The sequence below is a fragment of the Sorex fumeus genome, unplaced genomic scaffold (assembly GCF_029834395.1).
Source record: "Sorex fumeus unplaced genomic scaffold, SorFum_2.1 ptg000061l, whole genome shotgun sequence".
In the NCBI taxonomy this organism is placed as follows: Eukaryota; Metazoa; Chordata; class Mammalia; order Eulipotyphla; family Soricidae; genus Sorex; species Sorex fumeus.
In genome coordinates, this window is record NW_026606118.1 from 2,381,696 (window position 1) to 2,404,427 (window position 22,732).

General features: G+C 47.3%; 1 protein-coding gene across 2 annotated transcripts in view; it reads right to left on the reverse strand.

Moving 5' to 3' along the window:
* The window catches only part of PACRG (parkin coregulated), a 418,491-nt gene that overhangs the window by 143,726 nt on the left and 252,033 nt on the right, over positions 1–22,732 (reverse strand). For both annotated transcript variants that reach the window (XM_056126203.1, XM_056126202.1), the window contains exon 3: positions 15,297–15,468. In XM_056126203.1, coding sequence (XP_055982178.1) covers positions 15,297–15,468 — 172 coding nt within the window. The remainder of the gene's footprint in view (positions 1–15,296; positions 15,469–22,732) is intronic.

Here is a 22,732-nt window from a genome sequence, read left to right on the forward strand (position 1 = left end):
ATGTTGCAATCGGGTGAGATGCAGAGTCCTGTGGGGAAGCAGGTTAGGGAGAGGCTGCAACAGAGGGGAGAGCAGATGAGGGGCCTCAGATTGGGACCCTGAAGCTCCTACTGCTCGGCCCCCCGGAATAGGAAAATGGATAATCCTGAAATAGAGGGGAAAGGAACTGAACTAGGACAAGTACACGACGAGCAGTTTGGCTGGAGTTCAGGGGAGGAGAGTGGCATAATGAGAAATAGTAATAAATTAAGTGAAAATATAATCTCCAGTCAGATATCTCACGGCAATCCTTGTACATCATGCCAAAGGACTTAAAAGTTGGCAGAAGCTGGAGGGGAGTCTGCTCTTGAACGATGGAGGGGCACCCGCGAAGATCTGGACACCAGCCAAGCGCCCCTGGCCCATGAGCGGATAAAGAAGACGTGGGCTGTACGTGGAGCAGAGACTTCCAGCGCGCAGGGAAGAGGAAATCTCGCTTTTTGCTCTAGCTTAGGTGGAACTGGAGGGGGCCAGGCCCAGCAAAGCAAGTCAGAAAGAGAAAGACAAACACGAAATGATCGCACTCATAGGAAGGATCTAGAAAAGCAAAGCCAGGGACAGACCGGACCAAGGAAAGCAAAGCCTTGCGATCTTACTACAGAGCTGTGGCCAGCAGGGGGCGGGAGTCAGGGGTCCTGGGAAGAGGCCCTGGGCACCGAGCTGGAGGACTCTGGGCATGGGGGGTGGGTGGTAGGGGGCACATTTGTTTTAAAGAGACATAAAATTGTTTCCCTAAAACATATACAACTCTGAGAACTGCCTTATCTTAAACAAATAGACAACAACAAAAAAACAAGGGGCTGGAGAGACAGTCCAGCAAGTAGGGTGCTTGCCATGCATGGGGCTGACCCGGGTTCGATCCTTGGTACCCCATACTGACCCTCGAGCCACACCAGGAGTGATCCCTGAGTTCAGAGTCAGGAGGAAGCCCTGAGCATCATCCAGTGTGGCCCCCAAATAAATCAACAAATAAATACACACAACCAAGGTCTGTGAGTTAAAGCTTGTTGTTGCCTTAGAGCTGGGGAGAGTGGCCTGGGCAGAGGAAGAAGCTGAGAACAGGCACGGGGGTGGGGCAGGGGAGAAAGATGAGGGCGGCAGCAGGTAGAAACTGAGGGAGGGGTCTGGAAGTCAGAGACCCTCAGAGGAGCTAGATGGGACATGCAGCAGAGAGTGCCAGAGACAGCTCTGAGAGCTGCCCTTTGAGACGTCCGCCACAGACCCAATGGCTCTATCCATCCTAGCAGGGACAAGGGAGGAGACAGATGCTAGACAGAACAGGACAGGACCAGGAGACTGTCCGACTCACCCTCCCCCATGGCCATGGTGAAATCACTCCCCAGGGCTGGCATGGGCTGGAGAGGGCTGGGGACAAGTGGGGTGGGCTCTCTCCAGGGGGAGGCAGGGTGCTGCATCTCTATTGAGCGCTTTCTTCCTTTGGGGCTATGACACGTGACATCTCTCATCCTGGGTCCCTACGCAACCCCAGCCGACAGACCCCATGACGGCCGCAGTAAGAGTCCAGAGCACCGGTGACCAGCAGACCTTGTAAGCTTTTGATCTCAGGGGTTGACTGTGATTTTGACATGACCCAGCTTGTTCTGATAGCTGAAATCCCCTTGATTACGAGGAGCTGCTTTCATTCTTTTTTTTTTTAAAAATCACGTATATGAGAACACCGTGGTTTGCAAAGTTATGCATAAGACAGTTGTCGAAGGCACACAATGTCCCAACACCAGTCCCACCACCAGTGTGACCTTCCCTCCACCAGGGTCCCCGGGGCCCTCCTCTCTCCCAGCCTGTCCCCTGGGAGACACAGGCACCCGTGCTTCATATTGGTTGCCCCAGTAAAACTTGAAGGGAAGGCAAGTGGAATCATCAGAAACTAAAATAAATAAAAGTCAATTTGTGATGATTGTTGCTACATGATTTTAACCTACGTGAATAAACTAAAAGCATTTGCTACACTATATAATGCCAGTTCTCATTTATATAAATAATTTTTCAACTCTGATACCTCAATACATTGCATTAGTTTTTATCTTGTACTTGGGTCTTGTTTTTTTTTTGTACTTGGGTCTTAATATGGTAATAATCATGCCTTGCCTGTCATTAATAAAACTTTTTTAATTTTTTGTCAATATGTTTTGGAGCTTACATGAGATAGGTAAGTCATACAACTGTAAGAATGAAAGGAATTAAGTAAATTTAAAGGCAAAAAAAATTGAAAATGTCTATAAAAGTACAAAGTGTTTTATCCTAAGAAAGGGGATATTTAAAAATATAAAATTATAGATACTACTTAAGTGTCTGCTAATGAAGATAAAAAATTGCAATAAAAGTTTCCAAGGATATAAAAAATACTTGATAAGACATAGAACATTCAATATAAATGAGACATTGATTCATTATTGAAAGAGAATAAAATCCCTTAGCAAGCTGGGAGTAAACACGCCACTCCTTAACCTAGTAGCAGACAAGCACTATAAGTGCCACACTCAGTGCCAAGTGCTAAGGAGTTTGTCCTGACCGTTACGGAAACTCCTTTAGTGCTTCTTGTAAAATTCACTTCCGGGCTGAGTTCTCTAAGCAGTTGCCTCTCTCCAAGGCTTTGTGTTCTGCCCCCGAATCTGAATGATCATCTAGCTGCACAGAGAGGACATTTGGTGAGATGCTCATTTCACTGAGTTTTTGTATTTTACCCGTCCTTCCTCTTCTGGTTCAGGAAGTCTCATTTGATAGATCTGCTGTGAATCTTATGGACTTTCCTTCGTATGGAATTTTTTTTTTAATCTTGCTGCTTTCAATATTCTGTCTTTATTCAGGGAATAGCACCGTCCTCCCACTGTTCATTGATTTGCTCGAGCGGGCACAAGTAACATCTCCATTGTGAGACTTGTTACTGTTTTTGGCATATTGAATGCGTCACGGTTAACTTGCCAGGCTTTGCAGTGTGGGTGCCGCGATACTCTCGGTAGCTTGCTGGGCTCTCCGAGAGGGGTGGAGGAGTCGAACCTGGGTCGGCCCTGGTCGGCTGCGTGCAAGGCAAGGCCCCTCTTGGAGAGCCCAGCAAGTTACCGAGAGTATCTCGCTCACACGGCAAAGCCTGGCAAGCTCCCCGTGATGTATTCGATATGCCAAACACAGTAACAATGGTCACAATGAAGACGTTACTGGACCTGCTCGAGCAAATCGATGAAAAACGGGAGGACCGTGACAGTGACAGTGACTCAGGGAATGTGTCATTCTGAGTACAATTTGTCTTGGAGTTTTCCTACTTCCTACTAGTCTATTTCCCCTGGAACCCTTCAGGGCTCTTGGATCTCGATGCTTGTAATCCTCAAGTCTAGAAAGGAAACTCCGTTATATGGTTTCTTTAAGTATTGTTTCTTCATCAGATAGGGACTTTTGATGGTTCTCATGAGACCCTGATTCTCAGGCACTTTCTATTCTTCAGGGACCCTGATGATTCTTACGCTGTTCCTTCTAAGCATTTTCCTGACTTATTCCATAGTTCTCTGCTGCTCATTTTCTCTCCAGACTAGCTTCCACCTTGTGTTGTTTGCTAGCAATTTCCTCCATCTCATCTTGGAGCTCCTTCCCTTTGGCTCACCTCTGTTCATCTGCTTCTGCTGGGTGTTTTTTCCAGGATCCCAGTCATCATTTCTGCTGGCAATCTCCTCATTTCAGCACTCATTCTTTCTTCTGCAACTGTCGGCTTTGCAGTCTGCACCTTACTAACGTCTGAGGGTTCTCCGAGCGGGTTGGTGCTGGGTGAGTTGAGTTGGGTTATGTCCCTGCTTTTGCTGGGCTCGGTGGGCTCCTACTTCCCTTCCCCAACAGCACAGCTGTGAGCACTGAGATGGGGGGAACTGCCACACTGGGAGGCTGTGGCCCAGTCAGACGGGAGGAGAATCCACCTGCCCCACTCCGAGAAGGCCTGGGAGCTGCCCAAGGGCTGGCGGGTGGCCAGTCTACTGGAGGGCTGTGGGGGTCTGCAGAGGTCAGGCGCTGTGGAGCTGGCCTGTGGGTAGGGCAGAGTGTGGGTGTTTAAGTTTCCAGGCCCAGTCAGATGGGCTCTATTTTTCTGAAAACATAAATGTTCGCTGAACTTTATCATATTAAAAATATTTCATTGCGGCCCCATGATTTAAAGTACTGTTAATGCTCGGGTCTCACGCACACAATGCTCCAACATCCTCCAGAGAGGGTCTTCTTGCCTCCGCCAATGTCCCACCTGCTCTTAGCCCTCATCTGAGTGACTTTTAGCCTTCAATAATAAAGTAATGCAAATTTCATTCAGTGATTTTTCTAAAATTAAGCCAATATTAATGTTCCTGAAATAAAACGAACCCTTTTTTGGGGGGAGGGATGAGGTATTAGAATTTTTAATATTGATGGACTGGCTTGCCTTGTAATTTTATTTTGGAAATTTTCTTTCAAGATTATCCCAGCAACATAAAATGAGTCGGATAGTGCCTTTTCTGTTTTCCGTGTCTGAGAGAATCTGCAGGATTTGATTTATGTCTTCGGTAAGCGTGTCACCCAGATGGTCAGTGAGGCTGAGTGAGCTGTCGAATTCATTTCTGTGAGGTTGGGGAGGGAGTGATGGGGGTAAAAGGAGCTTCATCGCTGTGTTTTAACTTATTGTCCATTTTTATGGCGTGGGTTTTACTTAATGAATTCTGTTTTCCAGAAATTTAACCATGTCAGTGAAATTTCAAAGCTCCAGGATAAAAGTTATTCATAACTTTCTATCATAATAATTTCATTGTCTGTAGAACATGTATGAATGAGATTTCCTTTCTTCTTCCCAATGTTGGTTATTTTTGGCATTTTCATTTTAAACCTTTTTTTTTTCCTTTTTTGGGTCATACCCGGCGATGCTCAGGGGTTACTCCTGGCTCTGCACTTAGGAATTACTCCTGGCGGTGGTCAGGGGACCATATGGGATGCTGGGAATCGAACCCAGGTCAGCCACGTGCAAGGCAAATGCCCTACCCGCTGTGCTATTGCTCCAGCCCCTCATTCTAAACCTTTGCCATATGTTCATCGATTTTATTAGTTATTTTTAAGGAAGCAATTAACATTTGGTTTTTGTTTCTCTCAATTCCATGTTTTAAATTTTTTCTTTATAATAATATCTATTCTTTTGACTTTATTATTTTTCTTTTGTTTTCAGATTCTGAAATCATGTTTAAAGGCATATATTTCTTCAAAATACTATGTTGCCTTGTTTTTGTAGAAATATATTCATGCATTTTATAATATTTTAAAATATTTTGTTTGTAACATGCACTTTAATATAATATTTTTATTACTGTGCAATTAAAAATACTATATATTTTAAGTATAGTTTCTTAATTGATCCCTGTCATATTTAGAAGTGTTTTAATTTCAAAATTAATGGGAATTTTTCAAGTCTTGCTTAAGAAAAGACTTTTTCCTTAAGTTAAGTTTGGTTACTTGACATATACTGGTTCTCATACTTGGGATATTTTTACACGTGTCTTCTGTGAAGGAAAGGAGGAATTTGGGTAAGCATTTTTCTGTGTGCTTATAAAAGTCATCTGCTTTCATATTGGGTTAGCTAAAGCACAAAAGAATACCCAAGGCCTGTATGTGGTTCTGACTCTGACTTCACCTTTTGGTAACTGTGTGATGCAAACACTTGCAAAAGTGTTTTGTCACTTGAGAAGTGGAGACGATAAAAACTGCTTCCCAGGGCTGGTTGAGGCTTGGATGACGCCAGAGATGAGTGCTGGATTCCCTGTCAGCTGTACTGGTTTTCTTACAGTCGGAGATGGAAATGCTAACACAATGTTCTATCTTGGAACAAATAAATTGTGAAAAAGGAAATAATGTTATTTGAATAACACTATCAAATCTCTGATAGACTCTATTAAACCCTTGCCCTATAGAAGATCCACTTCTCAGCATGAATGAGGACGGCAATTAAGCATTCTTACAGCCTGAGAAAGAATCTCAGGAAATTCCCAGACAGGAGGCCACATTCTTTTGTAATAAAGCAATAAATATAATGAAGTAAGAATGAAAACAGAACCTCTGTTTGGAATTCGCAATCTATTATTTTTGTCCAAATAAGTCATTAAACTCCCAATACAATATAGTAGGGAAAAAAAGCATTACAAATTTGAACACAGACGCAGGGTTCTCCCAATATGCTGTGATCACCAAGTGACACAGTGAACAGCAACTCAAGAAGTCACAAACACAGAGTAAACAAACTTGAGAAAAACAAATGACTTCATTTAAAAAAAAATTAAACTTGGGTTGGGGAGAGAGTCCAGGAGCAACGGCACAGCCTTGCACATGACTGACCCTGGCTTCACCCTGGGCATTCCCCGAGCACCGTCAGGGTCTTCCCCGTCACAGAGCCAGGAGGAAGCCCTGAGCACTACTGCTTGTGGCCTCCAAACTCTAAACAAAACAAGATAGGGCTTTAAAAAACAAACTATAGGAACCTTTGGAAGACCGAATAGTGGAGAGACTCTAAGCACGTCCTGCCCCTGTATTTTCTGGATAAGGGGGTGCTCTCTGCGGGACCTAGTATCTCTGTCCTGTCCATGGGCACCCCTCAGTGCAGCCGGGATCGGAAACTAGCTGAATGATTCCAGGCTGCCTTCCTAACACTCCTCACGCCCAGCTCACCCATGCGCAGGACACAGAGAGTGTTTCCAACATCTGACAAGAAAGCTCACTGTTGCTGAATGAATGAGGGAGGATACATGAAGGCAGGAAGCCAAGGACGAAACACACAAGTCTGACACACCTAAGAAGTATTCCTGCAGAGACGGGCAGGGAATGAGCAGAAGTCGCTCCTGTGAGGAGATCGAATGCCTTTCCAAAGAAACCACGGACGAAAGGTCTGATCATCAACAAAATTGTCAATCAAGTTTTTGGATGATAAAGCCCAGGAAAGCGATCTAAGGAATAGTGGACTAGACTTGTGCACAGGAAGAATGACCCATGAGCGGGTGATTCTCTGCATCTCCAGAGAGCGGGCAGAGGTGGGGGCAGGAAGGAAGAGTGGGAATATCATGGGAAGACTCACCCCGGGAAGTACTAGGTGCTAGAAAACGCCTGTCTACCTGGGGGCAGTGGAGGAAGCATAGCTGTTCCGGAGCAGTGCCGTGGAATTTCAACCAGAGGGTTTTCAGAGAGCAGAGCCAAGGGTGCTATCAAGAACCTCAAAGCACTGTAGTGATGGGAAAGGCAGACAGGGTCCCGGGGGTCCAACACAGCCTGGCTGGTGTGAGTGAGCTCAGAATTCTTGGGAAGGAATCTTCCGTGTACTACGGGACATGACGGTGAGATGAGCCCGGCGCATGGGATAAGGGAAGCAAACAGAGAGGGAATGGAGGGCCCAGGAGTGTGGGGTGGACATGCAGTCTGGAGCAGGAAGCCAGGCAAGGACGGCTGCCGGAGTGAAGGCCCATGGAGGGCTTCCCTGAGTGTGGAGACGGGAACCTTCGTCCCGACACAGCTGGAGAAGAGCAGCTGCGCAGACCAGGGAAGGACACAGACCAGGAGGTCCGTGAGGAGGCACCACCCTGGTGTCAGGTGACGGGCAGGAGTGACCCTTTGGGGCCCTCCGGTCCCCTATACCAGGACCCAACACTGGAGCTCACTGCAGGCAGGCAGGAGGGAGGCAGGAGTGTTGGTGCAGGGGGAAAACTCGTGTCGCTCCTGAGGACAGGTGGGTCCCTCCAAGGCCACATGGCAGGAAGTGCTTAGAGGTGCGAGCGACACTGTTCTTCACTCTCCTCCCAGCTCCACGCCCTTAGGATTCATTCCTGGGTTTTCTTTTGGTTTCACAATATGAAAAGTTTTAGATATGCTACTTTGTTTTTTTTAAAAAAATTATTATTATCATTATTATTATTATTATTTGACCTCCCTTGTAATGTTGATATGTCAAACTATTTAACACAGAATTTCTTTTAAGGCCAAGACCCAGCAGTTCCCTTTTCAGTCACCCCCTGAACGGGGCAGCTCCTGGTCCTGGAAAGGGAAAGTGAGATCATCTAGCTCTGCTCCCCCGTGACCCATTTGGCCCCTTTGCCTGGCTCTGCCAGGAGGGCCTGGGGCTCCAGCACGGTACGGCCTCATCAGCCACCTTGGGCCATACAGCATCGCCACCCAACCGCCTGGGCTGGGCTGTGAGACCAGCGCAGCGTCGGCCATAGGCCCCTGAAGGACTAACCGCCACAGCCCCTCCTGCCTGGCATGACTCAGGTGCTGGGGTTTGGGGCTCAGTAGGGGAGGCTGGGCCTTAGCACCCAGGGACAGGCATAGAGCAAGAAGCAGATCTTCCTGTCTTGGAGGCGATGGGCCCCCGTCTTAAAAAAAAATTTTTTTTTTAATTCTATAAAGTCACTGTTACTGTCACTGTCCTCCTGTTGTTCATCAATTTGCTCGAGTGCACCCAGTAATATCTCCATTGTGAGACTTGTTGTTATTGTGTTTGGCTTATCGAATACGTCACGGGGAGCTTGCCAGGCTTTGCCGTTTATAAAGTAGTTCATAATATTTGATTTTTGTGGGCAGCAAACCTGGTTCCATTCTGGGGGGAATTTCCTACGTGCGACTGTATCATCCATGCAAGCCTCCAAAGGCTGACATCTCACTGTGGTTTTTGAAGTTAATGAGTCTATCCTCTCTAAACACTAAAGCATTTGATATCAGTTTTTTAAATTTTATTTTAAGCCCCGTGGTTTGCAATACTGACATTGGTAGGGCCCCATGGGTGCGATGCTCCCACACCACACCCTGCCCCGGGTACCCACTGTCCTCCACTGAACCATCATCATCCCAGCCTCCTTCCCTCTCCCCGGAGGCTTGTTTCCGTAGACTGTTTTCAGGTTCTGTTAGCTTCGGGCCTGTGCTATTTCTTTACTATGTCCAGCTTTACACCCATGGTGGAAAATTGCATGATTTTGTCTTTTATTTTACAGCCAAGTCGTATTCCACTGTGAAGATGTTCAACGGCAACTGTTTCTTTACCCAGTCATCTGGTTTTAGCTACAAAGATTATTTCACATATTTACTATTATAAGTGATGTTGCAATGAACACAGGAACACAGATGTCTTTTCTGAATAGAGTTTTTGGGCTCTTAGGGTAGATGTCCAGTAATGAAATTGTTGGGTAATATGGAAGTTCAATTCTTAGCTTTTTGAGAAGTGTCCGAATTGTTTCCCAAAAGTGTTGAACTGGTTGGCATTGTCACCAGAAGTGGAGGAGGGTTCCTTTTTCCTCAACCCGTAGAAATTAGGCATGAAAGAAATATTAAGTGTATCCAGACTAAAAAAGAGTCAAACTATTACTATTTGCATATGACATGATACAATACTTAGAAAACCCTAAGAATCTTTTTTAAAAGCTCCTAGAAACAATAAATTCTTATGGTAAAGTAGGTTACAAAATCAACACACAAAAATCTATTTCCATATGCAAGAAATGAAATAGAAAAGACAGAAATTTAAACAAAACAATCCTGTTCACAATTCTGCCTCAAAAAAATCAAATTACCTGGGAATAAGCCTAACAAAAGAGGTGAAAGCCTTATACAAAAACTGTAAGTCACAAAAAATAAAAATAAAAGAAGACACAAGAAAACAGAAACACATTCCTTGTTCGTGGAATCAATAAGATGAATTAATATTGTCAAAACGACAATCCTACTCAAAGCAATGAATAGATTTAATGCAGTTCTCATAAACATATTCAGGATATCTTTTTTTTTTACTTTTCTTGTCACACCTAGTGATACTCATGGGACACTTCTGGCTCTGTACTCAGGAATCACTCCTGGCAGTGCTCGGGGGACCACATGGATGGAACCTAGGTCGGCTGCATGCAAGGCAAACGTCCTACCTTCTGTAATATCAGTCTGACCCTCATGACATCTTTAAAGGCATAGAATAAATACCATTGAAATTTATATAAAGTCATCACCCCCGCCCCCCTGCCCTGAATAACTGAAACAATCCTGGAGGTTGGGGAGAGACCTCTTTTACCCCAACCTTAAACTATACTATAAAACTCTAGAAATCAGGACAGTATGGTACTGAAATAAAGACAGACTCTGACCAATGGAATAGAAGTGAGAGCCCAGAGACAAATTTTCAGGTATACAGACAGCTCATCTTTGACAAAGGGATGAAAAGTATGAAGAATATGAAGAGGGCCCAGAAAAACCTATTTGACAAATGGTGTTGGGAAAACTGGCTGATCACCTTTTAAAAAATAAACCTAGACCCATTTCTTGAACCATGTGCAAAAGTCAACTAAAAATGTATTAAAGACCTTGATATCAGACCTGAATCTATAAAATATGTTGAAGAAAACATAGACCCTGTCATGACATTAAATCTAGTGGAATCGTTAATGATTAAATCTCACTGGCCAAGCAAATGCAAGATAAACAAATGGGACTACATCAAACGAAGAAGCTTCTGTACTGCAAAAAACAAAACAAAACAAAACAAAGCAACTAATGACCAGAATGAAAAGACACTTCACAAACTGAGAGAAAATATTTGCCTACAACTTATCTGACAGAGCGCTAATATCAAAGCTATATAAAGCACTAGCAAAACTGAACAATAAAAAAAATCAACCCCATCAAAAATTGTGGAGCAGTCAAATGGGATCCACTAGCCACAAAAGTTCCTCGGATACACGGTCCCTGGCTGAGGCCTCCAGGGTGACCTCGGGGGTCAGGGCCAGGCTAGTCCCGTTGTGCAGAAGCCCCGGCAGCTGCACTCACACTCCAACAGCTGCCGCCATGCCGATGGCCAGACTCTACTGCCTCATGACTGAGCTCCACAGAGATGCCAAACTGATGAGTTTCAGGTACATCAGTTTTTTTGGTTGAACACTCCAAGACTTCTTAGAGTGGGGTGGGCAACCTCCTGCCGCCACTTGTACTTCCAGCACCCCTGACAGCCACCCCCATGCTCCCCCACCCCCACCACCACCCTATACGCTCTTTGCCCAGTTAAATATCCCGGATTTTCTGGAACATGCAGCCACATTTGCAGTCATGAGACACCTCCAAACCCCACAATACTGACTTCCCAGCAGGCACACACTAGACTACATGGGCTGCTACGTAGACGCCAACTAAGCTCATGTAATAAAAACATGAACGCAGAAGGCTCAACCAGCAGCAACAGCTCAGCAAACCCTCGGAGGACTTAACTCTCACTGTGGTGAATGCAACAATTTTCACAAATTTTCTTTTAATGAAGTATGTTTGTTTTATAATCACATTAACCATTTAGTGGTAATAAACAATCATAATCATGATCACGATCATCCTGTTGTTCATCGATTGCCTCGAGCAGGCACTAGTAACGTCTCCTTTGTCCTAGCCCTGAGATTCTAAAAAGTGCCACATTCATGGCTCTTTCAGGGTTAGGAGAATGAGACCCATCATTGCTACTGGTATTTGGCATATTGGGTACGCCACGGGGAGTTTGCCAGACTCTGCCCTGTGGGCAGGATACTTTTGGTAACCTGCCAAGTTGTCCAAAGCAAGAATGAGATAATAAGATGTCGCCCAATTATTTTGGGCCTGCTACAGGCTTGAGGGTGGTTGGGAAAATGGGGATAATGGAGGGAAGGTGACAGTGGTGGTTGTGTTGGGGTTGGAATATCAAATGCCATCACAAAGGCATCGGGAACAATTTAGTTAAGTACAGTGTTTAAATAAAGTAGAAACACAAACAAACAAACAAAACCCCAAAATAAGGGGGAGAAGAGATGAGCAGAAGCTTCCTCAAAAAAGATAGGCAATGGATATCATACAGCTAGATACTAGGTATATGAAGAAAATGCCTGCATCCCTTATTATCAGGAAAATGCAAACTGAAGCAACAGTGAGATATCACCTCACACCAATGAGGCTGGCACATATCCAAACGAACAAAAACATACACTCAATCCTTTAAACATTGTGTGTTTATGAAAAATATATCAAAGAAGCTGCTTCTTTAAGGGGCATAAGAGAAAAAAAAGTTTCTCAAGAAGAATTAAAAAGTGTTTTGAACAAAGCTTTTAGCGACATTCAAAGCAGTTCATGATTTTTTTTTGGTTTTTGTTTATTTTTGTTTTGGGGTCACAACCGGCGATGCTTAGGGCTTACTCCTGGCTCTGTACTAAGGCGTCACTCCTGGCAGTGCCTGGTGGACCTTATGGGGTGCTGGGAATCGAACTCAGGTCAGTGCATACAAGGCAAGTGCCTTGCCCCCTGTCCTATCTCTCCAGCTCCCAGCAATGATTCTTTAAAGGGACATTTTTACATTAAATTCGACTTTTCTGGAATCAAAATACTTCTTACCATCTCTTATACCTGTCCGCAGATAGCTTTTATTTTGTAAAAATGAAGCGTAGCTCTGTCCTAACAGTTGGGCATCCTCACTGATTCGGTTGGCAGTGGTCACTGCAGAAGGACACCTCTGCCTCTGTGTCTGCTCTCAGGGGCTTCGTCCCTTTCGAGGGACTGCCCATGATGCTCACGGATTTCCCCAGGCATTACTAAAAAAAAGCATTATTTGACATTTCCTACAGCTGTGAAAACTCCTTTTCACCGACGATCCAAACCATAGACTCAAACTCTAGTGCAGTGGCTCTGAAGGGTGCTCGCCAAACCAGAGTAGCCCATCCGGGGTTCTTGGCCTTGCTCAGCTGCGTATCTCAGGGGCTTCTGGAGGAGGAGCAGGTGGGTGCCCCTCACGGAGTCACCAGACACCTCCACCCTCCACGGCTGATCTCCTGGAAGTCCACAAATGGCTTCTCTCCTCCCGTTGTCTAAAACCTCCCATTGTGACGGGCATTTTCTGTTGCAAAAAATCTTAGTAACCCTGTCAGCTTTTGTGGGCTCTTATCTCCCCTCTGTGCAGATGGTGGAAAGTTTTTCTTCCTCTCCTAAATTAAACCCCATGCAGACCCATCTCGACTCAGCTTCTCTTCCCTGCCTTCCTCAGACACATGGGGTCTTGGCTGCCCCCAGAGGCATCGCCAGGCTGTTTCCTCGCGGGCACCTACCTCCCGCTCTCGGCCCCATCGGTCCTCGTCTCCAGGTAAGCTCTTCCCACCTGTTCCTCTGCTTGTCTTTTCCGATCACAAATGCTCTGGTCTGGAGTTAGACTGGTTGTAGGGCTACAGCCTCCACCTCTATCCCGGGCAGCATCTTCCATGCAGGCACCTTCTGCAACTTCTCCCACACCCGCCAACCTTCCCTGGAGCCTGACTTGCTCCCGCCCCAGAGGCCACGGCCTCCGTGCCCGTGTCTCCGTGTGGCCTCCAGATCCCGCGCTCAGTGTGGGCGTACGGGGCCAACGTGCTCCTGTCTTGTTGTCTGGAAGGGCGTGGTGATTGCTCTGACTATCCCTGAGGGGATGTCTCAGGGCCTCTCTGCCATCTGGCCACTCAACGACCCCCACCTGAGGCACCAGGCAAAGCTCCTAGGGTGCCTCTTGGCTTGAGGCCGCCGTGATGAGGAAAACAGGGTCTTCCCATATTTCAAGCTGGCCAGAGAGCAGGGGCTGGCCAGGGGCGGCTGAGTCCGGGCGACCTGCCGTGACCGCGGAGTGCATTTCCGATGGCCTTGAAGTGGCCCTGCTTTGTAACCTTGGTGACCTGGAGGGTACTCCAGGTGTGCTCGTGTCCTTGACGTGCTCCAGATTCTGCTATGCAGACTCAAACGCTTGGGGGTTTTGCTTCTGTGCTCTGAGTGCCCAGACCCGCTGATAACGCTACACCATGGAGCTCTTGCTTCGCTCTGGGCCCAGTTCCAGAACATGAGCCCAGTGGGGCAGTGAATATGACAGTGGTTTCCCACTTCTCAAGGCTGCTGCTTGGGTTGTTTGGTAGACGTTTGGGGGAATTTCCGCAACCGTGGGTTGCCATGGGCCTGGGCTCTTCCCTGACTGGTGGCATGAAGAAAAACCTCAGTGCATGCCTCAGAGTGATGGCATTCCCCACCTGCAAGGTGACCCCGAGGCTCGTGGCAACCAGTGCTCCCTGGTCAGCCCTGGCCGCGGCTGCCCCAGAGCTGCTGACCCCTCTTTCCAGAAGGTGGAAGTCGGGGAGTGGAAGTGCGTGAGTCAGAGGGTGCCCGCGAGGAGGGATTTGGAGTCGGGACCCTGGGTGGAGGAGGGGAGAAAGGGAAGGGAAGTGATTCAGACCCTCCCCGCACCCCCGGTTGGGGGATTTCAGACCCCCTGGTTGGGGGATTTCAGTCCTTGTGTGGATGCTGGACACATTCTAGCTTCTAGAAACGGAGCTGCAGCAACCCCCAAGCCCCCACTGACCCCTCCCAGGGAGCCTTGGAGTTTGTGAGGATTTCAGGCAGCTATGAGCTGGTGATGGTGAGGCTGAGTTTTGCCCCTGGAGAGAGAGTCAAAACCATGCTCACAGTCGGGCTGGGAGGAGGCACGTACAGCTGTCGCATGTATGCCAGTTAGGGACACCTGCCTGATTCTGGACCACTGGCCGCCTCCCGAGACCCACCTGAAAGACCAGCAGGACACAGCCAGACCCTCCTTCCTGGCGGGTGCCAGGTCAGCTCTCAGCTAGTCAGCGTGCAGCCTGTCCTGAGGCCAGCATGGCCGTCGGGTCCGGTGGGTTCGCAGGCAGACTGGCCCTGGGCCTGGGCAGCCCCTGGCCGCAGGAGTCAGGGTCCGAGTGAAAGGGACTCCCGGAATAAGTTTTGCGGCTTCTGGAATGGCGGGTGTCTGACTGGGAAAGAGCCTGTTTTCTGGACACGGTGTCTGCGCCCAGCCCCTCATAACATCCCATCACAGTGCCCTCCACAGAGAGCCAAGCACACACGGCCCCTTCCCATACGTCATCTCTCCCGACTCACTTCAGCAGCTTCAGACACACACTGAGCAGAACTGCAGCGATTCCCTGGCCTGTGGGCTCTGCAGGGACGCAGGAACCTAAACAGCACCGAATCCTTCTTGCTGCAGTGCCGGGCACTGCGAGGCGGGAGACGGGGCAGGGCTGGGGGTGTGACAGGCTGGGGGTGACAGTGCTGGGGTGTGGCACCGCAGTTAGTAGGCCCCCGCCTCTGAGTTGCATGGCTGAGTCCGGGGGCCATGGAGGATGGGATGGATTTGGGGATTTGGGATGTCTGACCCCATAAGTCCATTCCCAGCTTCCCGAGTGGGCTCTGTGGCGGACTGAGTGAGCGTTCTGACGCGCTCCTGCCCGAGCACTTACTTTTGATGGGGATGATGAGCTGCGGGATGACGGGCAGGATCTTGTTCCCCCCGTGCTCCAGCATGTCATGGATGCCTTGTCGAGCAAAGAACTCGTAGGGGAACGTCATTTCACAGAGCCCGTCGAAGAACAGAGGCAGGTAGTGGTGGTAGTCCAGTTTCTCGATCTCCACCTGCACGAGAGAGAGGGCGTCAGGGGAAGCTGCATTCTGGGCAGCGGTGGGGGCGTGGGGGGCAGCTGCTGCCAACGTCTGAGGTGCAAGCTCTCCAGAGCTGCCGGAAGATTCTGCAAACTCATCCATCCAAGTACCTGAAGGCGTGCAGTGTATTTTATCAAAAAGATTGGAGGCCACGAACCATTGTCCTTAAAGTCTCAGCAGGTTAGACCACAATCTCTATCCGGGGAATAGATTAATATCCATTTTATAATCTATACCAGGGGAAGTTTGGTTGTAGTAGTTTGTTGGCATAAATACAACATTAAGAAAGATTTAAGAAATATATACCACCAATGCTGAAAAAATACCTTCCAAAAACACAGACAAGGGAGAGAAAGGTTGCCTTGTTTGAGGGTGACTGCGATTCAATCCAGGCATCATGTACAGTTCCCTGAGCACCCCTGGAGTGATCCCTGACCAAGCCCGGGGTGCCACCCCCAACCAAAACTAAACAAAAGCACATCGACACTACTCCCACTACCCAGCCGTTGCCACACTCCAGGACGCTTTCCGGAACCGCGTGGCAGCTCCGGCTGAGACCCACGCACATGTAAAAATGAAATATTAAAAATAAAAAAACTGGAAAGAGATTGTGTGGGAATATCCCTGACCGGCTCGGTGGCAGGAGCTTGTGGGGCGTGGCTGGCGACCCTGGGTAGGGCAGCATGAGCTCTGGGTGAAGCCGGGAGCCCCAGTGACAGGAGAAGGGAGGCACCTCCGGGACGCGGATGGGGCAGACAGGAAGGGCTGCTGGCCTCTCAGGTAAAGGAGCCTTACCTGTGGCTTCTGGGAAGAGACCACACGCTGCCCACGGCCCGGCCCCGTCAGATGTCTCTGCTCAGGACGCAGCAGGTGCGGGGAACGCAGTGCTGACCGAGAGCTACCCACGGGCCACTGCTCAGTGACCATGGCCTGACCATGTCAGTTGTGGAGGGACACTGGCTGCTCAGCAGCCGGCTGACTTTGAGGCGAGTCCCAGGCGCAGATCTGAGTGTCCCCAGGTGCAAGTCACCGCACACTGCCCACCCTTGCTGCATGTTTGCTAGGAGTCAGAAGTGTCAGTGACCCACAGAGACGAGCAGGGGCGTATCCCTGGTCAGCTCACAAACATCCAGTTGGGCACAGGAGTAACTCATCAGGAATCAGCCATCCAGATGCTTCTAGAGGCTCCTAGGGGGCTGGCCTTGCACAACGCCCACTGGCGTTCTCTCCCCATCAGGCTCCCTGGGCCCACCAGGAGTGATCCCTGAGCACATCCGGGCGTGGCCCCAAACATCAGCAACAGAAATAAATGAAATGAAAAGACTCCCGATTGCCCCCACCCACTCCGGCGGCCATGCCCACGCCCCAAGGAGGCCTTCACACATCCCCTGGCCCCACTTCACGGAGTCATCCCTCAATCTCGGGAAAGATGTAGGCCAGGTGTTCAAATTTATGGGCTTGCCAGTTTTCGGCTGAAACTCCAGGTGCTCTGGGGAAGGGGCCGGCTGAGCTGTGCCCTGAGCAAGTCTGAGACACCCACAGCTGTCGCCGGGCCAGCGGCCCGACACCTCGGCTCCTCAACCCATCTCTGCAGAGACGCCAAACAGCACAAATTTCACATACTCTGGTTCCCAGGCCGAGAACTCGGGTCTTCTTCCCCAAAGGGGAAGGGCAACCTCCCTTAACCCTCCTGTACTGCCCAAAGCCCCAGAAGCCAAACCCACACCCACAGTTGCCTTCATGAAAACTCAGCAGCTCAGTTCTACAGCGGGTATTGCTTCTAAAGTGTGCGGCCACACAGCACCTACAAATTCCACAATCCTGACATCCCAGTAGCAGCACACGGAATTAGATGGGAAAGTACTGGAGAAGCCAACTAAGCTCCTTAACAAAAACAAGAGCACACAAGGCTCAACCAGCAACAACAAACACCTCAGTAAACCCTCAGATAAGGATCTAATGACCTCCCGTGCAGAGATATAATGGTTTCCACAAATTTTCTTTAACTGCAGTATTTTTCAATAATTTTATTAGTCCTTTAGTTGTAACAAGAAATATAAAGTGAGTTATTTTGTGCCTGCTAAGTGGGCATTGAGGGTGGTTGGGAAAATGGGAACATGGTGGAAGGAAGATCTTTGGTGTTGGAACATTAAATGCCCATAACAATTGTATCCTTAATGACCCTGTAAACCTTGGTGTTTAAATGAAGTAAAAAATACCAAGAGGACAGTTGATATCAATGTTAGTTTTATTTCATATTTCTTGTATGTAATGCAATTTACATTACTCATGAAGTGGACAGGATATATCTTTAACACTGTTTTTCTAGAGTTTTTCTGTACTTGAAGCCAGTTAAGGGCCAGCGTGATAGCTCAGGGGCTGAATGGGTGCAGGTTTTGCATGCTAAAGGCTCAGGTTTGATCGCCAGCACTAGATGGTGGCCTGAGCACTTTGAGGAGGGACCCGCCCCTCAGCACATGTGTGGAAAACTGAGGCACAGAGTTGCCTAAGGTCAGTGCAGGGACTGGAACTGAAATCAAGCAGCCTGGACTCTGGAATGACCTGCCTTCAGGCGATGCCCTGAGGCACGAGAGCTTTGGTATTCGGGTCGACTGGTGAAGCATCCATCGCTCCTCACGGCCTTATCCCTGTGGCTGGGACTCCAGATTGTCTTCGTCTGGCATGTTCGTTTGCCATTCCTGGTTTCCCCATTATGTTTTCTCTGTCCTTGCATTTTTTTCTTTTTTCCATTTTATAAGATGACTTCAAACAACTCCTGAGCGCACAGAACATTCTTATCCCAACATTTTTGAAAGGGAAATGAAGTGATTGAATGACAGAAAAGGACAAGAGTGAGCTGTAAGGAGAGGAGAACTAAATGGAAGACTGAGTGAGGGGTTGGAGAAATGGCCCAAGAGTGGAGGCGCTTGCCTTGCACTTGGCCAACCCTACTTCTATGCCTGGCTCCACATTTGATCCGGGAGCACAGAACCAGGAGTAAGCCCTGAGCACTGCCCAAAGTGACCTAAAAAGGAAAAAGAATGGAAAAAGAAAGACTGAGTGAATGAATGAGAGACTGAAAAACACCTTTATGTCTCAGTCTCCCTCCTTCCCTACCAGAGGATCTCTTTTGGTGAGTGCTTAACCCTGGTTAATTATCAGGCATTTATATTATAACTGCGGACCTGTGTATTAGCAAGAGAACAACAACTTGCTACTTTATTTATAGGATGAAAACAAATTGCTCCATGTTCTATAGTCATTTCTCTATTTGCTGCAGAATGACTTTCTTTCCTTCTGTGTGTAAGTATCTTTTCTGCCTGAATCTTGACAGGGTTCCTATTTTTGTTATTGTAATACGATTTCAGTTGATGAGTTTTGCCTTGGGAAATTCTCTCACATTGTATTTAAAATCAAGAACTTTGCCGCCCCCTCTGTGCACTGGTTTCCTCTGAATAATACAGCGGACTTTTATTTGATGCATTTTATTTTTGGTCATCAGCTGCTTCCTACTGCTCCACCCTTCTTCACTGCTTCTCTGTTAAGCTGTCGACGGTTCCCACTCCCACTCTCCTCTAACCCATCTCCCCCTTCATCCAGAGGTCACCATGACCCTTCCCCAAGGGTCCCTTTACTGTGCTCATCAGAATGACACAGTGGGTGACCATGTGACACGACCTTGCCACGTTGTCTGCCCTCAATACTCTATGGCTACTTTCACTCAAACTCTGCGTCCAATTCACCATCTCTTTTTTATTTTGCTTTTTGGGTCACACCCAGAAATGCTTAGGGGTTACTCTGGCTTTGCACTCAGGAATTACTCCTGGCAGTGCTTGGGGGACTGTATGGGATGCCGGGGATTGAACCCGGGTCGGCCGCATGCAAGGCAAACGCCCTACCCGCTGTGCTACCGCTCCAGCCCTCACCATCTCTCTTACCAAGTCCACTTTTGAACAAGTGCCTCTGTCATGTGCTGTTTTATGATAGCTCCACCTCAACCCTGGCTCGCCTACCTTCTCAGTGCCAAGAGTGTCACCGGGCCCCCTTCTCACCCATCCCCTCTCCCCATACCCCTGGGACCTGCTATGAGCCTCCCTGATCTTCGCTGAGCCTTGTGGCTATGCCCTGTCCTCCTGCACGGTCCCTGGGGGCCTGGTGCCTTCTGTTCCTGGCAAGACCTGGCCTACCTACGCCTCCCTTGAGGCTCTCTGAACTCACAGTTTCCTTTCAAGACTCTCTGGCCCCTTGAGACTCCGGGCGTCTCCGTTGGCCTGGGCTAGGCATGCATGGCTGCCTGGTGCCTGCCTGATGCTTTTTAGTCCTTCTCACGTGTACTCACGGCCACTTTTTTTTATTTTTATTTATTTATTTTTTTACAGTTGTAGATTTACAATTTTTTGTGCTTTGGTTTCAATTATACAATGATCAGATACCCATCCCTCCACCAGTGCCCATTTTCCACCACCATGGATAATATCCCTCCCACCCCCATCCCCCCATCCCCCCTGTCTCTGTGGCAGGGCAATCCCCTGTGTTCTCTCTCTCCTTTTGGGTGTTGTGGTCTGCAAAAGAGGCATTGAGTGGCAAACATGTTCAGTCCATAGTCTACTTTCGACGTGCATCTCCCCTCCTGGGAGGATCCTCCAAACATCCTTTATTTGGTGCTCCCTTCTCTATCTGAACTGCCCTTTCCTCTAGGATACCCGGCTTGGCCACTTTTTAAGTTCTGTCGTTCAGGGGGCCTGTCGTGGACTACCAGGGTGTCGGCCCCTACAAGGAGAATCCTCAGTGGGTGTGTGTTCGCTTTAAAGCTGACCTTCTGGCTCTGGCCTGCGTTGGCTCCTTGAGAAGGATGCTTAGCGGGGGATGAAGGCAGCTGTGGAGTGACGGGCGGCCCGGGAGCTGCAGGTGGCCCAGAACCATCAAGAGTCGGCCGTGGAACACTGGCCCACAGCATGCTAGAACATGCCCGCTTGGTACACGATGTGTCCTGCAGCTAAAATGCTGCCTTTGTTCTTCACTGGGAGCGATTCCATTCCAGGGGTTTTAAGAATCAGGCACAATGAGGACGGACTTCTTAGCATTTCTGTTTACTCTCATTTCACAGGAATCCCTCAGGGTCCAATTTGCTATTCTGCTTTCAAGCCTCAGAAAGAGAAGTTACTAGTATTCACAGGAACATCGAGAGCATATGAGTGTAGGTTCATGATTGATACATGGACAATAATGAAACAGAGCTTCTTTCAGAGGGTCACACCCAGCAACGCTCAAGACTCACTCCTGGTGGTCAGAGGGTCACAGAGTCCTGAGGGACGGAAACTGGCATTGCACTCGACTCTCTGAGAATCTCTCAAGACCCCATGATCTTTACAAATAAAAGTGTTAAATGTGAGAGCAATTCAAGGTTCAAAGCAAAAATTAAACAGACAAACTCGGGGCTTTCTTATGTGCCACTGTATGCCTATTTATCACATAATGACTAATTACCCCTTCAAGTGCTTTTAAACTTGTCCTGTAGATGTATAAAAGGTCATTTTCACTATTTATTTAGCAACAAAACTCTTTCCAGTTATGGAAAACATTATTAAAATAACTTATAATTGAATTGTTTTCTTTTTCATTTTTGTCTTCTGTGTTTATGATTGGCTTATAATTTTTATGACATTTCATACACAGTACTGAATAGTCACAAGCTTTTGGCCGTGGATTATAAAACTGGGGCTGGGGAAGAGATAAAGGTGAGCTAGAGGTCACTTAAGGAAGGACACTGCAAAACCGCAATGAAGGAGGTTCGGCAGGGAAAGGGGCAGTGTCTGGATTCAGCCACACCACAAACACTAACATGACACTTCAACTGTAACAATGAATAAATTCCAAAACATTGTTATGCCATGTCAGGGGCTAACCTCACACCTCTTGCTGTGTAAAACTGTCACCAAGAACATCCTAATCCCTCCACCAGTAAGTCCCACGCCCATCTCCCTCCTCTCTGGGATCCACCAGACTTTTCATTGAGTCTTGAAACTAATTCATTTTAATGAGAAATATCATACGTTATATTTCTTCAGTATCACCATAAAAATAAAGTTCAGGGGCTGGAGCAATAGCACAGCAGGTAAGAAGTTTGCCTTGCACGCGGCCAACCCAGGTTCGATTCCCAGCATCCCATATGGTCCCCTGAGCACCACCAGGAGTGATTCATGAGTTAATGAGCCAGAAGTAACCCCTATGCATCATTAGGTGTGGCACCAAAAGCAAAAAAATTATAAAAATAATAATAAAATAAAGTTCACAATCTTTCTTCAAGATTTATGCAAAAAAAAATCCAGAATTAAAAGAAAACTCTTTGGAGTGAGGCACAGAACAAGGTCAGTGAGACATGGGCAGATGAGGGTTGAGGTTCCAACTGTAACTGTTGTTTCCCTTCCTGGAGCTCCTGATCACACTCTCTCTCAGGCGTAGGTTTTATGACTTTTCAAAGGTTACGGAGTACTTGCGACTTGATCTCTAATTCTCAACGGTGGCCTCTGGTCAAGGCAATAAAATTCGAACTGGACTTGACCTATCGAAAGCCCCATTTTAGACTCATGACCAGCATCTACTGCTGTAAGACCATATCAAAAGGTCAGGAGCACGATGAAGTCATTTCCATTAAATCTCACATCAGGACCTTCACTTCCACTCTCCACGGCCCTGCTCCAATTAGCAAACATAATATTGGAAATAGGACTCCTGAGGATTTTGTTTAAAACCACAAGGGAATCTAAAACAGTATAATATAGATAGCAATATATTATAACCTCACATGGACTTCTGACATAAAATAAAGCTTTAAGTCACTTTTATTCACCTTCTAGGAAGATACCAAGTTATTGCAAGAGATTGTATAAATCATCTAGGCATTATGTAATGCTAGCAAATATGTAACTGCACACTGTAAAACAGATTTCAAACATGGATGGAATATCATTTTTTAAATGATTGCAGTGGCAGTTGTAATGAAAAACTAGAAATGACTGATATTATTTTATATATAAATGATGAGTACTATATGTATACATGATGAGCCAAACTCATCTAATAATGCATGACTTTAAAAAATACAAAACAATATATGTCAACGTTAAAAAAAAAGACTTTTTTGTAAAAAAATAAAGGAGATAGCTGGATAAGACCACAGGCAAAACTGATATGAATCCTGGAATTGCAAAGTCTTAACAACTGTAACATTAGTACA